General features: G+C 27.0%; 1 protein-coding gene across 5 annotated transcripts in view; it reads left to right on the top strand.

Annotated features, from left to right (window-relative positions):
• The window catches only part of LOC111635016 (mitogen-activated protein kinase kinase kinase 13-A-like), an 81,686-nt gene that overhangs the window by 48,383 nt on the left and 16,782 nt on the right, over positions 1-16,521 (top strand). For all 5 annotated transcript variants that reach the window (XM_023379859.1, XM_023379861.1, XM_023379857.1 and 2 more), the window contains exons 5-11: positions 3,930-4,113; positions 6,731-6,922; positions 8,092-8,250; positions 8,332-8,490; positions 12,703-12,811; positions 12,964-13,190; positions 14,173-14,304. In XM_023379859.1, the coding sequence (XP_023235627.1) occupies positions 3,930-4,113; positions 6,731-6,922; positions 8,092-8,250; positions 8,332-8,490; positions 12,703-12,811; positions 12,964-13,190; positions 14,173-14,304 (1,162 nt within the window). The remainder of the gene's footprint in view (positions 1-3,929; positions 4,114-6,730; positions 6,923-8,091; positions 8,251-8,331; positions 8,491-12,702; positions 12,812-12,963; positions 13,191-14,172; positions 14,305-16,521) is intronic.

Genomic DNA, 16,521 nt, shown 5'->3' with positions numbered 1-16,521 from the left:
CTTAGAATATTAATTAAACTATGTCAAGAATTAAATATTCCAATTAAATTGAACTCAATATTCCACAACAAAATTCAAGCAAAAGCAAAAAATACAAGCTGGCCATAGTCATACCAGGCCTCATGAACCTGGGCCACCTGACTAGGGTCTAGTCAGTCACTACCATGTTGGGGCCATGCTATTGAGTATTTTAAAAACTTTAGAATTTTTTTTATTTTTATGTAAAGTTTCATTGCATACTTTGCTGATCATAGGTGCCAATTCTAACTCACTATGAATATTAATAATGAGATTAAATAACTTATGAATTGTGCATGATGATGAGCAACAGTTAATTTACATGATTAGAAAACCTTGGATATATGTACTGTATATATATCCTTAAAGTTTTTCTAATCATGTAAATATACACAGTGTAATTGAAATTGGTGCCAATAATTTACAGAGATATTTTAGGATCAAAAATACACCTAAAATCCTCTGTAAAGGTTTCTCAAAATCTATTTTGTTTTTTCAAGATATGGCCTGCCAAAAAATTATGTCAGAAATAAATTTTAAATCACCTGCCAGCATAAAGGTAGCTATTTGGTCACTGTAGCATGTGCCATTATATGCTTTAAATTTCTAATATTTTCTATGCTTTTTTTTTCTTTCTTTGTTTTTACTTACTGTTTTAGTGGAAAAACAAATTGGAATACTTATTCCTTTTATATTCATATTTAAATAAGCTGATTTTCCAATTGGGTTTTTGGGATGCAATTTTAAAAAATTGTAGACATATAAATTCCCACTGTCATCAGTTTTTGTCTTTCCTTAATCTCAAATGGAGCTAGATAGATGAAATTCGAGACCAGATATGGAAATCTTAGGGGCAGGAGGCTCTGTTCAACTATATATGAACTTCCGATGCAAACTCGAAGTCATGTTATTTTAATTCAAAACTTTTCCCCTGAAATCAGTTAATAATGAGTATGATGAGGGCAAGACACTACAGTACTAATTTGAGGTGGAGAGCATATATTTTAAATGAAATAAATTAAAAATATGATTAAAAAATTGTGGCCTGGCATTGTGACAATTTCACAATAAATAATTGCTCATAGAACTATAAATTTCCACTGTCGTCTGTGTTGTCTGTCCTTCCTTAATCTTGAGAACAGAGTTAGATAAATGAAAGCTGAGATGAGATATGGAAAGTTTAGGGGCAGAAGATCCCAATTAACTGTATATGAACTTTGGATGCTAACTGGAAGTCATATTATTTCAATTCAAAATTTTTTTTTTCAAAGGTGTTAGCAATACAGATCTTTCTAACAGGAAAAGTATGATGAACAGGGGCAAGACATTTAATGACAAATTAATAAATATAATCTTGTATAATGAAAATATTATTAAAATTATGGTATTTGAATATTTAATGTATATATTAACTTTAATTTTTCCAAACAGTTAAAACAAATTTTATACACAATATATGCACAAAATCACTTTTTAAATTAATTTTATTCATCTCTTACCCTTGAATTATAAATATTTATTATATTTAAAAATGATATTTAAAAATGCTTTTTAAAGTTTTATGTAAAAATATTTGTAAATTATACAATTACCCATACATTTTAAAAAATAATGATAGAAATAAAATAGTTATTCAATATTGTAAAATAAATATAAAATTTTAAAGAAAAGTTTCTTGATCTATTATAAAAAATATAAAACATGACATTGCAAACAATCTAAATTTAATAGTAATGCAATATTTAAACTATGGGATGATTACGGTATATAATCAATTTTTCATTGTTGAAACAAAAACTACTCATTTGGAAAGTTTTTCTATTTATTCAACATATTCTTTCTCATTCTATTCATTTATTAGTATCTGATATTACAGAACTTTAGCACTTATGTCCTGATTAGGAAGGTTCAAATGAATAAATATCCTACATATATATATTTTTCCCATGATTAACCATTTTGCTTATTTTGTACTGTTTATTTTTTTTTAGAATGTCTTACTTAAAAATATATTTTTTATACATACCATTTATAATAAAATTATTAAATACATTTTCCTCTGTATACATAACCATTTATTTAAAATAATGAATACAATAATATGTCTATGATGATGATATAAACATCAATAAATATATGAAAATTATAATAAATAAAATAACTAAACACTAGATTCTACTGTTGCTTCAAGAGGGGGAACAGATTCTTTTTCAGATTCATTTAATTCTTCTGTTTTAGATTTCTTCTCTGGAATATTTTCTGTATCATCTTCCTCTTTCTCATCTTCACTTGACTTTCTTTTCTGTCCATGATTTAATTCTGCAAATAAAAATAATTTTTGATGAAAGAGAGATTTTTTAAAAATTTGTTTGAATAAATTGTTAAAATTATAAAAAAAAATTAAATGAAAACAAATATTAAGCTTTTAATGTAATTATATTTTAATCTTTAGAAAATTATTTATAATTTGCTTTTTACATTTGATTAATGAAAACAAAAATTCTTGCAAATTTAAGTATATGTACAGTTTTATATCAACAGAAATGTAGTTGTTCTCTAGTATAGTTAGGTAATAAATATTTAAATTTTAGTTATAATTTTTGTAATTTCTTTTAGATGGAAATTTATAACTAGGCTATTGATGCTTCTTTATAAGTCAAAACAATGAAAAATTGCCTGAATTATCATTGATTAGATTTTTAGCATAAAAAATCAATGGAGATTTTTGTGAGGATTATTATTTATGCTTGTTAATGAGTAACTTTTTTCATGCAAATTAACAATTTCTTTGATTTTTATGTAGATTATGATTTCATATAATTTAAAATGTTATGTTACAAATTAATTTCTTTAATTTTTAAAAATTCATTCATGCATGTTTTCATTAAAAAGTTTCAATAACAATTTCTTTGATTTTTATGTAGATTATGATTTCATATAATTTAAAATGTTATGTTACAAATCAGTTTCTTTAATTTTTAAAAATTGAATAATTAATTTTGACAAAAACTTTTCTGTTTAATTTTAGTTGCCATTTGATGAATTACTTCTAATGGTACAGACAGTGCATTATTTTCTATCTTCATGCGTACTCCAGTGGGCAGCACTTTAGCCCTACAGAAAGCAGGTAGTCCTCATGATGAGGATCCTACCCTGAGCCATTCTTCACTTCCTGTAGCAAATATTTTGAATAGTTTAGACAAAGATGAATTTGGAATCAGGTTAGAAAATTTTAAATTTATTTATTTANAAATGAATTTATTTATTATATCTAAATATATAAAATTACTTGTCCTGACTGAACCACTGATTCATCATTGCCCATAGCAAACCACTGAACCTAAAGAGGTGAAATTTGGTACACAGTTAGGGTATGTCATGGAAACACATGCTAAGAAGGGATTTTTCAAAATTTCCCCGCAGGGGAAGAGGGAGAGCATTAAGGCTTAACCTGAAGAACAGCTTCTACTGTACTATTTTAGTTGCAATTTTTTGTTTTCAACTACGTTTAGTTTTCATTGAGTACTTAGATGTATTAAATTGATAACATTTCAGACATTTGTTATAAATGTTTTTATATATTTCAATTTTTTAACCAAATGTTCAAACTGTTTTAAATTCGAATTTGTTATTGCATATTGGTTCGATTATAGAATGATTGTAAACATTCCAGAAAATTGATCAAATTGAAAATAGTTTGTTTGATTCTCGGCAATTCTCATCATTCTCAGCGGTAGGTGTTATATAACAATTATTATGGTTGTTGAAATACTGAATATAAATGGGGTTTGCTTGCAAAAGCCCTGCTTGTAAAGTCACGGGTAACAGCTAATTTAATATATATATATATGTTATTTTTATTATCATATAATCATAAATAAATAGCTATATATAACTTTTTTTTTAATTAGATGACTGGGAAATTCCTTTTGAAAGTATTAGAGATTTGCAGTGGCTTGGTAGTGGTGCTCAAGGTGCAGTTTTTCTTGGTACATTAAACAATGAATTGGTTGCAGTTAAGAAAGTAAGAGATAAATCTGAAACAGATATAAAGCATTTAAGGAAATTGAGACATCCTCATATTGTTGCATCAAAGTAAGTTTTTTATTTTTTATTAAAGACTATATGTTGCATTGTATAAGATTATTATAATAGTATTGTATAAAACTATTAAAGACTTGAGTTTTTTTTGTCTGCCTGAAATAAAATGTAGCTTAAAAGTAAAATGTTTTTGAAGCAATGTTACAAAAATTTATAATAAACTATTTTAATTAAAAAGCAAATATTACTTCAAACTAGAGAGAACAAAATAAAAGTTATCAGAATATTGGATTATCTTGTTTTAATTCATCTGAATATTGAAATGTTTTAATATTCTAATGCTCTGTCCTTTTTAAGTATGAAAAACTGTGTTGTTCTACAAAAATGTTTTGCTTTTTAGTTAAAATATTTAATTATTAATTTTAAAACATTGGAAAAATATGTTTCACTTCTAAATTATCATTCACATGTTTTTATAGACTATTTGTTTAGAATATGTGTATACGTTAAAATCTGCTAACCTGTTTGCAGTTCATTATTTTTCTTTTTTAGTATTTACAAGTATATTTTACATAATAATTCTCTTAAGCAAAATATATTATATTTTTCATTTGTTTAACAAAATATTGATATATAATTATGTAAATTTAGTCCTTAAGAATATTGTAATGAATAAATTATACTCTATATTGTAAGAATATAGTTATGTAAGTTTAATGTATATAATAATAATTGTAATTCAAAAATTATAAGAAAAGTAATATTCTGCTTTAAAAACTTGCTGTTTGAAAGATCACAAATGAATTAATCTCATTATTCCTTGAAGTGTACTTAATTAAAGAGTAATTACATAGCTATTGTATTGGATGTGTACTATTCACATATTTGCCTTTTATATTTTTTAAGTATATATACAATGATTATCCAGTGAAGTAACTGCATCATTATTGCTCTTCAAGTATCCTGTAAACAATAATTCAATGACAACCAACTAGACTTGTATAAAACTTAGTATCTCTTACTTACATAACATTACTAACAGAGAAAATTAATTATTTATATTTTACAAATTTGTTATAATTAATACAAATAATACTAAGAAGGACAAGGAAAGACAAACTAGATGACTCAATTGATGATGATCTTTAATTCAGCAGAAAATTAAAACAAACTTTTCAATTTACACTGTGCTCGAGTTCATTTAGCATGCAACATTGTAGAATATAACTGTCTATTCTTTAATTTAAATGTGATGATAGTCGACTAAGATGATCAAAAACATCATATTGAAATATCATATTGGTCCAAATATTTATCAATGTGAATGTTTTTATAACTATATGTGGTACATGTCACTCAGAGTTAACCTGACACTAAAATTAGGTGCAGCAGTTGTTTAGAAATGCTAACTGGTAGCCATATTGTGATCCTAGCATGTTGCAGTCCACAGCTTGCAAATTGTGTACAGAATTGTATTTGGAGTGATATTTATGTATTCAATATTATTATAGGTTTAGATTTTATAACAAAATGTTTTAGACAATTATTAAAAAAAAAAGAAGACAGTGAAAATGAAACACGGTTTTGATACAATAGTCATAAAACTGCAAGTACACTTTCTGGAATACATAAGATATATGCAAGGGAGCCTACTACTTGGTGCATAGGACGTTATCTCTATTTCACTCTATAACTTTTATTAATATAATTTTTGTTGTTTTTGTCCACATCAATACAGGTTCCTGATGTATATATTTTTTTTCTATAAATTAAACCCTTTGAGTACAATTTTCTGATTGACTAGGAGTGATTTAAGTATGATTTGTAAAAGTTACTGAGAGCAATCAAAAATTCATTTAGAATGATTGATTCTTACATATTTGTAAATACAAATTTACAAATTATAAAAAAATTTTATTTTTAACTATTTTGAAAAAAAAAATTTAATGTGTGTAATTTTCATAATCAATTGCACAGGAAAAAAAATAATGAAAATTCCACATATTCTTTTAAAAGTTACAACAAGTATTTTACATTTATTATACAAAAGTACAACAAGTTCTTTTAAAAGTTACAGTTATGAAAGATTGTTGGCAAAGACACAATCACAAATGGCTTTAATTAATGTTGTATTACTAGCAACTCAGACAGAACAAAGGTTGAATGTTTGAGAAGGCTGAAGAGCACAGTGGCAATGATATAGAAAACAGGAATGATAACAATGAAAGTGATGAAGTATTGTTTCAATGACATTTTAAATTTTTCTAAATGCAAATAAAATTAATAATGAAAGGTCTTATATTTAATAAATTAATATCTGTATATGAGTCAAACTTTTCTCACAAGGCAAGGATACCAAAATTGGGAGTTGACTTATATTTGGGCCAATATAATATACATTAAATGTAATCAAAAATAAAATAATTATAAAAAATATAAATATATTAAAGTGCTGTAATAAAGTAATTATTAAAAAAAATAAATAAGTNAAAATTTATGAAGTAAATTTATATCTATTTATCTACTGTAAATTCAGTTGATTTCAAAATGAGCTTCAAATTTGAAATTTTTCAGCTGTCTTTGAAAAAATACTGATTGATAAATATATACAGTATATATGTATATATATTAAAAAAATTTATATATATATAATTTTTTTGTTTTTTTACAGAGGTGTTTGCACTCAGGCACCATGTTATTGTATTGTGATGGAATATTGTCCCTATGGACCATTATATGAAGTACTTAGACAAGGAAGAGAAGTTCCACCTGCTGTTGTAGTAGAATGGAGCAAACAAATTGCCTCAGGAATGAATTACTTACATTCCCATAAAATCATTCATAGAGATTTGAAATCACCAAAGTAAGTATAATTCAAATATAAGTTAATAATTATAGTAAAAAGAAAGTTCTGTAATTAGAATTATTAGAGCCCAAGCAATGAAAATTTTTTGTTGAAGTGAAATAGAAAATATAAAATAGACAAAAGTAACTAAGGCTATAACTGATTAAACTGAATACTACTACTGAGAAGAATCAATTAATCTTATAGATTAAAATACATTGTTTTATATTCAAGTATTTTAACTTTAGAATTAGATACATTTATATTTCACAAATCATATGATAAATTACAGTATGATATATAAAGCTTAACAGGATGTAATAAAATAATTAATTTAAAAGTAGATAAAAAAAGAAAGTTCAAAAATAACCAAATACAGTGTGTCCATAATTTATTCATCTGATGTAGAAACTAAATAGAGAAGAAATTATTACAGATATTGAAAAACAGTTAATTACACATTGTTAACTTAAAAAGTTTTTTCTGATGGCAAGTTCTTTAGCAAGAAATCCCTGAATCCTTGGATTGATCAAGATGGGCCAATTACATGGACACCAAGATTCCCTGACATAATCTCCTTTGGTTTCTTCTTGTAGTACTACATTAAGGACAAAGTGTGCAATAAAGATAATTATCACATGAAGGATATATGGAATGGGATTGCTCAGGCTAAGAACAGAGGAGATGTTAAAAAAAAAGTTTGGAGTCAAAAAAGGAGTACATATGGACTTTTACTAATAACCTGTCATGATTCTAAAGGTTTGTAAGAAGAAAAACTTTAGTTAACAATGTATAGTTAATTGTTTTTGATATCTGTTATATTTTTTCTCTATTAAGTTTCTTAATTAGGTGAATAAATTATGGACATCCTGTAAATCTAAAGCTAAAATTTAGTTTAATTTTAATTAATTAAATTCTGGTGTTAAATCTAAAGATACTTTGTTTGAAATCATATGTAAAATTATTTATACTAATTTAATACTGAATGAAATAAAAATGTAAAGTTTTAATTTATTTTTTTGTAAACAATAATATGAATTAATAATCTACTTGTTTGTGTAAATAAATTTGTCTTTCAATGTATTTAATAAAAAATTATTTTAATGAAAGAAATTTTGGTTAAAATATTATAATAATAATGTTTGTATTAATACAGATAAAGAAACTTACAAGTATTTTACTTTTAGTGTGCTTATTAGCTCAAATGAAATTCTGAAAATATCAGATTTTGGTACCAGTCGTCAGTGGAATGAAATTAGTACTAAAATGTCTTTTGCTGGAACTGTAGCCTGGATGGCTCCTGAAATTATTCGTAATGAACCATGTTCAGAAAAGGTTGATATATGGTAATATATATTTTTAGTCAAATAAGTAAATTAAATTAAGCAAATTATTAAATAATATAACTATATATTTTTTAATTCTAGGTCTTTTGGTGTTGTGGTATGGGAGCTTCTTACATGTGAGGTTCCGTATAAAGATGTAGATTCGTCAGCAGTTATATGGGGAGTAGGAAGCAACAGTCTTCATCTTCCTCTTCCTTCTACTTGCCCAAATGGATTCAAGCTTTTAATGAAACAATGTTGGTATGTTATCAAAAAATTAGCATTTTTACTTATAATTTTTAATATTTGGATTCATATTATATATAAATTGTAGCTCTTAAAATTATGAAATTTTTAATTATATATTTTGCTTTTAATTCATTTATGATGATAAATTATCATATATTGTATATTATATCTCTAAGGCTGATCTAATAAAATTAATTTTTTTAATATATTTTTGTTTATCATCTATTTATTTATGAATAGTTTATCTCTAAAAATGTTATGTAGAAAGTATTTTTAGTGTAATGAATTAACATATCTGTCGTAATTAAAATGTAATTAAAACACAGTGTAATTTTAATAGCCTGGAATAATACATAGAAATTCTTTCTGTTTAAAAGGCTAAAACAAAAATGGAAAATGATATAAGAAAATATATTATTTAGAAAGAGATTGAACTTTTTGTAAAGTTCTTATAACATGAAGGCATTGCATTAATAATTTGCTAAACCAATTACTCAATATATACAATAATTAAAGTGTTCAATGTTTTGTATTTTATTTTATTTTTTAATTATTTTCTGTTGCTATTGAGTAAAAAGCCATTTTTGATGACTTCAAAATGTTTTGATTTCAAAAAATTCTGCATAGTACCCAAAAGCATTTTAAAACTGTGTAATTAAGTATAATATAGTAAAATATAATAAAGTAATATATATAATATCTGTATAATAAAGTAAACCTTTATTTTTACTTTCCTTTTCTGAAAGTAGTGAAGCAAACTGCATAGATTCAGGCCTCGACAACACACAAAATGTATCATTTTTTTTACAAATTTTAGCATATACAGCCATTTTCACTACTTTCGAACACAATACTTCCTGATATATAATACAGCGAATGGGGTAAAATTTACTATTGGGGAAAATTTCATTTTATTTAGCAAATAATTTAGCTACAAACCCTTTCATAGACTTTCTTAAAAATATCCTTACCTGTAGTAGTATCAGTAAGAGAGAGAACATCAAGCAGTTCTTCAGTGACAGTAAGATGTCTATTACAAGCACAAATAAATATGGCCACTTCTGCCAATCTAGTAATATCTATAGTTTCATACTGCAATTGAAAAAGTCCAAGAATTTTGTAATTTGAATTCAAGATTTTCACTGATGTTAGCTGCAATTTCATTTCATTTTTTCTGCAATAGAATTTTTTTATAGCAAAATACTCTGAATAGCTAACTTTTTTTGGAGAAATTTATTTTTACTAAAACTTTTCAATGTTTAGCTATAAGTTTCACATAATAACTACACTTTACAAATCTTTAACTCTATTTCCTCTTTACAAACTTCTAACTCTATTCTAAAAACACTCTATTTTATTAAAGTAATCTAATGTTTTCGGTCAATTAATTGACCTTCATCAAGATTGAACAATTTTTTGATTTATGATGAATGAAATTGATTATGGAATGTTCTTAACTTTAAAAATTTTCTTAACACCTATTGCACATAGATAAATAAAATCTACAGACTGATAACATACAAATACTGTATTTATTCACATATAAGTTATCTGGGTTGTTTGAATCGTTTTTGTGTATTGCCAGGAGTACAGATGAATAGCAATAGGAAAAGCAAAGCTTCTGAATTGAATTCCAAAATTACACAGGAGCCCAATATAAGTTTTAATCCATTCCCACGTAAAAACGATAATTATTTGGAAATTTGAAGAAACTCATAAGTGTAATTGACGAAGAGTGAATTGGACTATTAAGAATTGGCAAAAAAGGTTTCCAATTGTCCAGTTTTACATGAATAAATTATGTTGTCAAGTTTACAAGATTTTTTCTTGAAGTTTAAAATGCCAGTAATTTTTGCGGGACAATGTGTGCATTTACATGCATTTGATATCTTATTTCTTATTAAATGAAATAAAATTAGAATTGTATTAATAAATCTAATTTTCTTTATTTTGATCTTTAAAGTCACACCTTGTCCTATATGCGAGATTGTCTTATATTCGAGTAAATACGGTATATACATACACTAATTATACACATAAAAATAAAAGTAAAAATAAAAATTAATAATAAAATAAATAAATAGAAAGGTAGATAAATAAACAAGTGATGTTATAATGGGCACCTACTAATGTCTATATTTTTTAGCTGTCCATGCTTTTTCTTTTGTTGATATGTTCATAATGCACCTACTCTCTATGCTGCGGAGACTTTATATGATTTTCTAAAGTTTATAGCCTGTCCTGCTAGAGGCTATGTGAATTGGCTAGGTGAAGAGGCTATGTGCTATGCTCTTGTGAATACACTAGGCTTCTTCATATTTAATGTCTTCTGTCCTGAACCTTTTGTATTATTTCTGCTCTTTCCCATTTCACTGAAACCTCTGTTGGGTATGCTATAACATATGTCGCTAAGGCAGTGACTGGTTGCTCATTCTGTATGTTTCTTTTGTGCTCTTTTATTCTTTCTTTTAATGACTTCCTTGTAGCTCCAATGTAGTACAGTTCTTTTTACCGAATCGTCTTGTATGGGTATTCTGTAACTTCCAGGAATTTCAAGGCTCTGGGGTATACTGTTGGATTCCTTTTAAAGAGTATTTTTTTAGTTAGTAGCTTTTTTTTTTTGTAAATGCAGGTTAAGGGTGCCATGTATTCCATTACAGTGTATTCTTCTACTGTTTCTCATTTCGTTATTGTATTTTCTTGTTTTATTGATTAATGCCTTTACTTTATTTTGATTGACTCTGCCATGCCATGCTAGCTCTTTGATGTGTTTTAATTCTTTACATCTGTCCTGCACTTTGCTGCAATGTATTTACGCTCTTTTTATGTGCCCTGAAAGCTGCCAGACAGCTAAAAAATAGGCATTAGTAGGTGCCCATTATAACATCACTTGTTTATTTATCTACCTTTCTATTTATTTACATTTTTATTATTATTATTAATTTTTATTTTTATGTGTATAGTTAGTGTATGCATATACTTTTACGTTATTAGTCTGTACATTTTATTTATCTATTTTCAGACTTGCACAATAAGCAATGAGAACACTTTTAAAGTTAAGAACGTTCCATAATCAGTTTCGTTTGCCATAAATCGAAAAATCGTTTGATCCTGATGAAGGTCAATTAATTGAATGAAAACATTAGATTACTTTAATAAAATAGATTGCATGTTAAAGGTTTGTAAAGTGTAGTTATTTTTCGTAAGTGCAGTTTAAGAAGAATATAAGTTTCACAATAACAAAACTAGCTTACATTACCCTTTTGCTGTCTCCAAAGGTTACTTTTTAAATATAGATTTTTCTTTATGAAGTAGAAATTTTAAATTTTTAAAATTTATCTTTTATTTATAATCAATGTATTTCATAGTGACCTTTTTAAAAGCAAAATGATGTGCCAGATAGTATATTGAAATGCTGCAACACAGTTCAGAAATTTTTGGAGATTTTGATTATACATTTAGAATGGTCAAAAATTATGGTTTTCTGTCAGCAATAAACAATGACTCTTCTACAGAGGGCCATGTGATTATCAATGTCAGCACTACTGTGTGCATCAGTTGTTTATAATTAAAAGCTTGTTGTCATGCCAACAATAAATTTTTATAAACTGGATGGCAATAAGTTATTGAATAAAATAACTCCAGTAATTCAGCAAAAAATGAAGAAATTTAATAAGTAAGCAAACATTTTCCACCATTTTTAATGGTTATCAGGTTGTAGAATCAAACATCAAATACCAATGTTTGATTGTTACAGAGTTCCATCATTTTTAAATTGTATGTAATGTTCTATATTTAATAATCAATTCTTCAATCTGATTATGATTTTTATTAAATTTCATTATTTTTGCTGATTACTGGTGTTGTTTTATTCAATGCAATAAATTTTCAGTTACAAAAATAGTCTACTGATAAAATGGTAAAGACTGGTTGGTCTTCCACTTTGGGGAATAAAAGTATAGATTAATCTAGAATTATTTAAGGTAGATTAACAGGACCGCATGACTCACAAGCTGACTAGATTCATAATGTTCATTATTAAAAGGTAGTCTTAGTGAGTGTTCACAGGACAAAGAGAACCAAAACTTTAACCTTTTTCAAAATTAGCATTTTTAACATTATCTTCTTTAAGATTTATTGTTTTAATAATTTAGAGTTAAATATTTTTTGTTACAAAAATAATAACTTATTGTATATAATTATTGATGTGAAATTTATTTACAGGAGTGCAAAACCAAGAAACAGACCTTCGTTTCGACATATATTGATGCATTTGGATATTTCAGCAGTAGAAATTCTTAGTACACCGAAAGAAGCTTATTTTAAAACACAAGTATGAATGATATTTGTACTATTTTTTATTTAGTTATACTGTAATTTATGTAATTTTTAAAAGTTTATAAATTAAATTATTTGGTGCAATAATTGTATTTAAATTAACATATAAACAAACCTTAGATGATAATCGGATGCTTTTTTATTTAGGCTGCATGGAAAGCAGAAGTCAAATTATGTATGGAAAAGATAAAATATAATGGAAGACATGTCTCACATGCAGAAGAAGATTTAGTTAACAGAAGAAGAGAAGAACTTAGACACGCACAAGATGTTCGAGAGCATTATGAAAGAAAATTGGAGAAAGCAAATAATCTCTATATGGAATTAACAGCTTGCATGCTTCAAATAGAAGAAAGAGAAAAGGATTTGATTAAGTAAGATTTTTATTTATTCTTTTTCTTAGATATAAAAAAAATAAAATAAACATGCTATTTCCTAAGCTAAGTTATATATCTAGTGAAAGAATTTCTGAAGATTATTACACAATCATGAAAATATTTTTAAATTTACCATTCAGGAATTATTAAAATATTATAAAAATATCTATCTACAGAGATATGTTATGTTATATTAATCTATGAAAACCAATTTTTTTAATTGTTAAATACAATTTTTCATTTATTGGTTTTTGAAATATAATTACTAACTTTCAAATTTATTTATAACAAATGCTCTTATTGTAAAAAAATTACTGCCAGTGTGCAAATATGATAACTAAAAATAAAATTCTGTTTTAGGAAAAATGAAACAATAACTAAAAACAGTAATACTACTGATTATTTATTTTTTCTTTCTAAATATACACATTTATAGTCCCCATTTATAGTATTTTTACATTAAAGCTAGTTTAATAATTAGATCAATTTGGAGTGGGACTTAAACTTGTATCTTCTGCTTACTATGCTGCATGTAACAAGTAGTGTAACTGGCAATACATCTGCACAGTAAGCAGGAATTGCAGGTTTGAGTTTCACTCCAGCAAATGTTTTCTTTCAGAACATTCTAAATTTAAATTTAAAAATTATTTCTAATTAAATTTACCATGAGATGGCAACCTAACTGCCTACCTCTAGACAAATTTTCCTATATCTAATGATTAAACTACTTTTAATGTAGCCTGACAAATTTGCAGATTGGCAATTTAATATAAATAATTTTGGGAGTAAAAGTTGGAAAATGAATTACAAAATGTACTCTCTTTTGCTGTCTCTGATTTAATATTATTTTGTTTTATAAGTTATAATTAATTCATTATCTGATGGTAATAATGGTTGATTTATTTCTCAAGTAACTTATTAACCTTTATTTTATTTAAGCTTTAAGTTAATTATAATATATATATTTTTTTAATTTTAGACGTGAGCAGTCAATGCAAATGAATACATCTGGAAACAAACCATACAGGAAAAGGATTGTTAGACCTCTTTTGAAAGCACATGAAAGATTTCACAAGAAACGCACATATAAGTCACAATGTGAACAAATAAGGTAAATAAATAGATTTTAATTTAATTCTAATAAATTTTTAAAATAAAACTTATTACATCAAATATAATAATAATAAGTAAATAAAAATAAGTATTAAAATTTAATCAGGAAAACTTTTAATGTTTGAACAAAACACTTAGGACAAGAATTTTTGATTAATTTTTTGTTTTTTGCTGCATATAAGTAACATAATTGATAAATTTGAATTTACAAGGGTTATTTTTTAAATAAGGCCCGTTTGTAAATGACAGTGAGAATGACGTGCGATTGCAGCAGTGTTCATGAGCATCTGCTTTCAGCATGCTTTGCACGTGTTTAGATGCCATTTGCAGCCATATCGTCTATCTGTGTGCTGAACTGTAGAAGTTTATAATGTTTAAGAAAATTGAGTTGCCCGCCGACTGTAAGATATGATCTGTTATTCGATTTCAGGACGAAAGATCATGGCAACTGTCTTTTGGGACAGGAAAGGGACTTTATTAGTGGATTTTATGCCAAGACGCACAACAATCAATTTTGATGCTTATTGTGTGATCTTAGAAAACTCCGCCGTGCCATACAAGACAAGTGGCGTGGCCTAATGTTTTCTGGTAAAATTTTTGAGCGGTATGACAAATGTTTGAACAAAAATGGAAATTATGTAGAAAAGTAGATAAAAGTATATAGAATATGGGGAAAAATATATTTTAATGATAATTACAGTATTTTTCTTCTTATTAAAAAATGGACCTTATTTAAAAAATAGCCCTTGTATATTAAACAGTAATATACAATATGATATACAATGGTGCCTCGTATAACGTACTTAAGACATTCCAGGTGCACATATGTTAAGTGAAAAGTCTATTATAATAAATGCATTTTTCCATAGAAATACATGTTAGAATATAATTCATTCCGCAACATAATGTAAAATCTGGAATTTTTGCTGATTTTTTTTTTTTCTAGAAACTAGAGTGGAAAACAACTTGAAAGAGGGAGAAATTTTAACTTCCCCTTTTTCCAAGGTAAACATTTGCCCATCTCGACAACTATTCCCACACTATGAACTTAAAAGTTGGTAGTTAACATACGATTTTGTCATTTTATTTGGGTTCCAGGGACAACTTTGAACTCTCCGCACACCTTTTACCTCTTAACTGATTAGTCACATGACAGTTTTTCCACCGCAAAATGATAAAAGCCACTTCTCTCCCTCCCTCTGGAGAGTCGTTTCGAGGATTTAACTTTAACTTGTGTCCTATGTTTGTTCTCTAGGATATCGACATAAAAAAGAGGTATGGAATCAACTTCTGTGAACTCTCTCTTGGCCGCCCTTGGTTTTGGAAACTAAGGAAATTCGCTCAGAATTTCTCTGATAGCTTATTGTATAGTCTATGGAATTAACCAATAAATCATTATTTCTTTGTTATATTGGTGTCCTCGTTTACTCGTATATCATCTGTCACCTTACCGACGGCACTCCTCCCTCCTCCACTCGACCCAAAAAATTTTAATCCCATTTCCTTGGGATAAACTAAAGAAAACTTAAGCCATCTCTGACTAGTGGGCAAGTCCCTCAGACTTCAAAGTCGATCCAAGAATGTAGTCCTAACTCCTCAGTTCTCACAATAAAATAATCGTACTGTACCATAAAAAAATGAAAATGAAGCAGTCATCAATTATGCTGGGTAGCCAGATGTGAAGAGGAGGTGGAGGAACACTTTCTTCACACATTCATACAGGTACAGACTTTTTACACATTGCAGCAGGTCTCTTTTTATTGTCTTTAAATCGGAGTCATATTCAGGAGAGGCTACCGGAGCTTGCAGGGTCAACTCCTCTTGTTTCATCCTTTGTTTTTTGGCAGCTGGCTTCTTGAAAAACGTGTCCAAGGTAGTCTGTTTCTCTCTCTTTTTCAACACCTGTCGGAAATGACATGCAAGTGTGTCATTGTAGAGATCACTGATCCTGTTAGCCTCAGCTCTGTTTGGATAATGAGTGTTGGTAAACTCCTGAACCTCTCCCCCATTTGACAAGGAAGTTTTTGTCAACTTTCATTCCATCTGATGATGTCTTGCTTTGTTTCAATTGAAATCACCTTTCTGTTTTTTTAGAAGCCATGATTTGCACAACACTTGAATAAATGTAAATACCCTGCACTGAGGTGATGTATGTAATAAACAAGGGAGCAAGCCGAATCCCAACGGGAGCTCTGTACTTCAGATATACTAATAA

This window comes from Centruroides sculpturatus, unplaced genomic scaffold (genome assembly GCF_000671375.1).
Source record: "Centruroides sculpturatus isolate CEXI.00-Female unplaced genomic scaffold, Cexi_2.0 scaffold876, whole genome shotgun sequence".
Classification (NCBI taxonomy): Eukaryota; Metazoa; Arthropoda; class Arachnida; order Scorpiones; family Buthidae; genus Centruroides; species Centruroides sculpturatus.
Note: the sequence above shows the minus strand (reverse complement) of the source record. Positions and strands in the feature narration are given on the sequence as shown.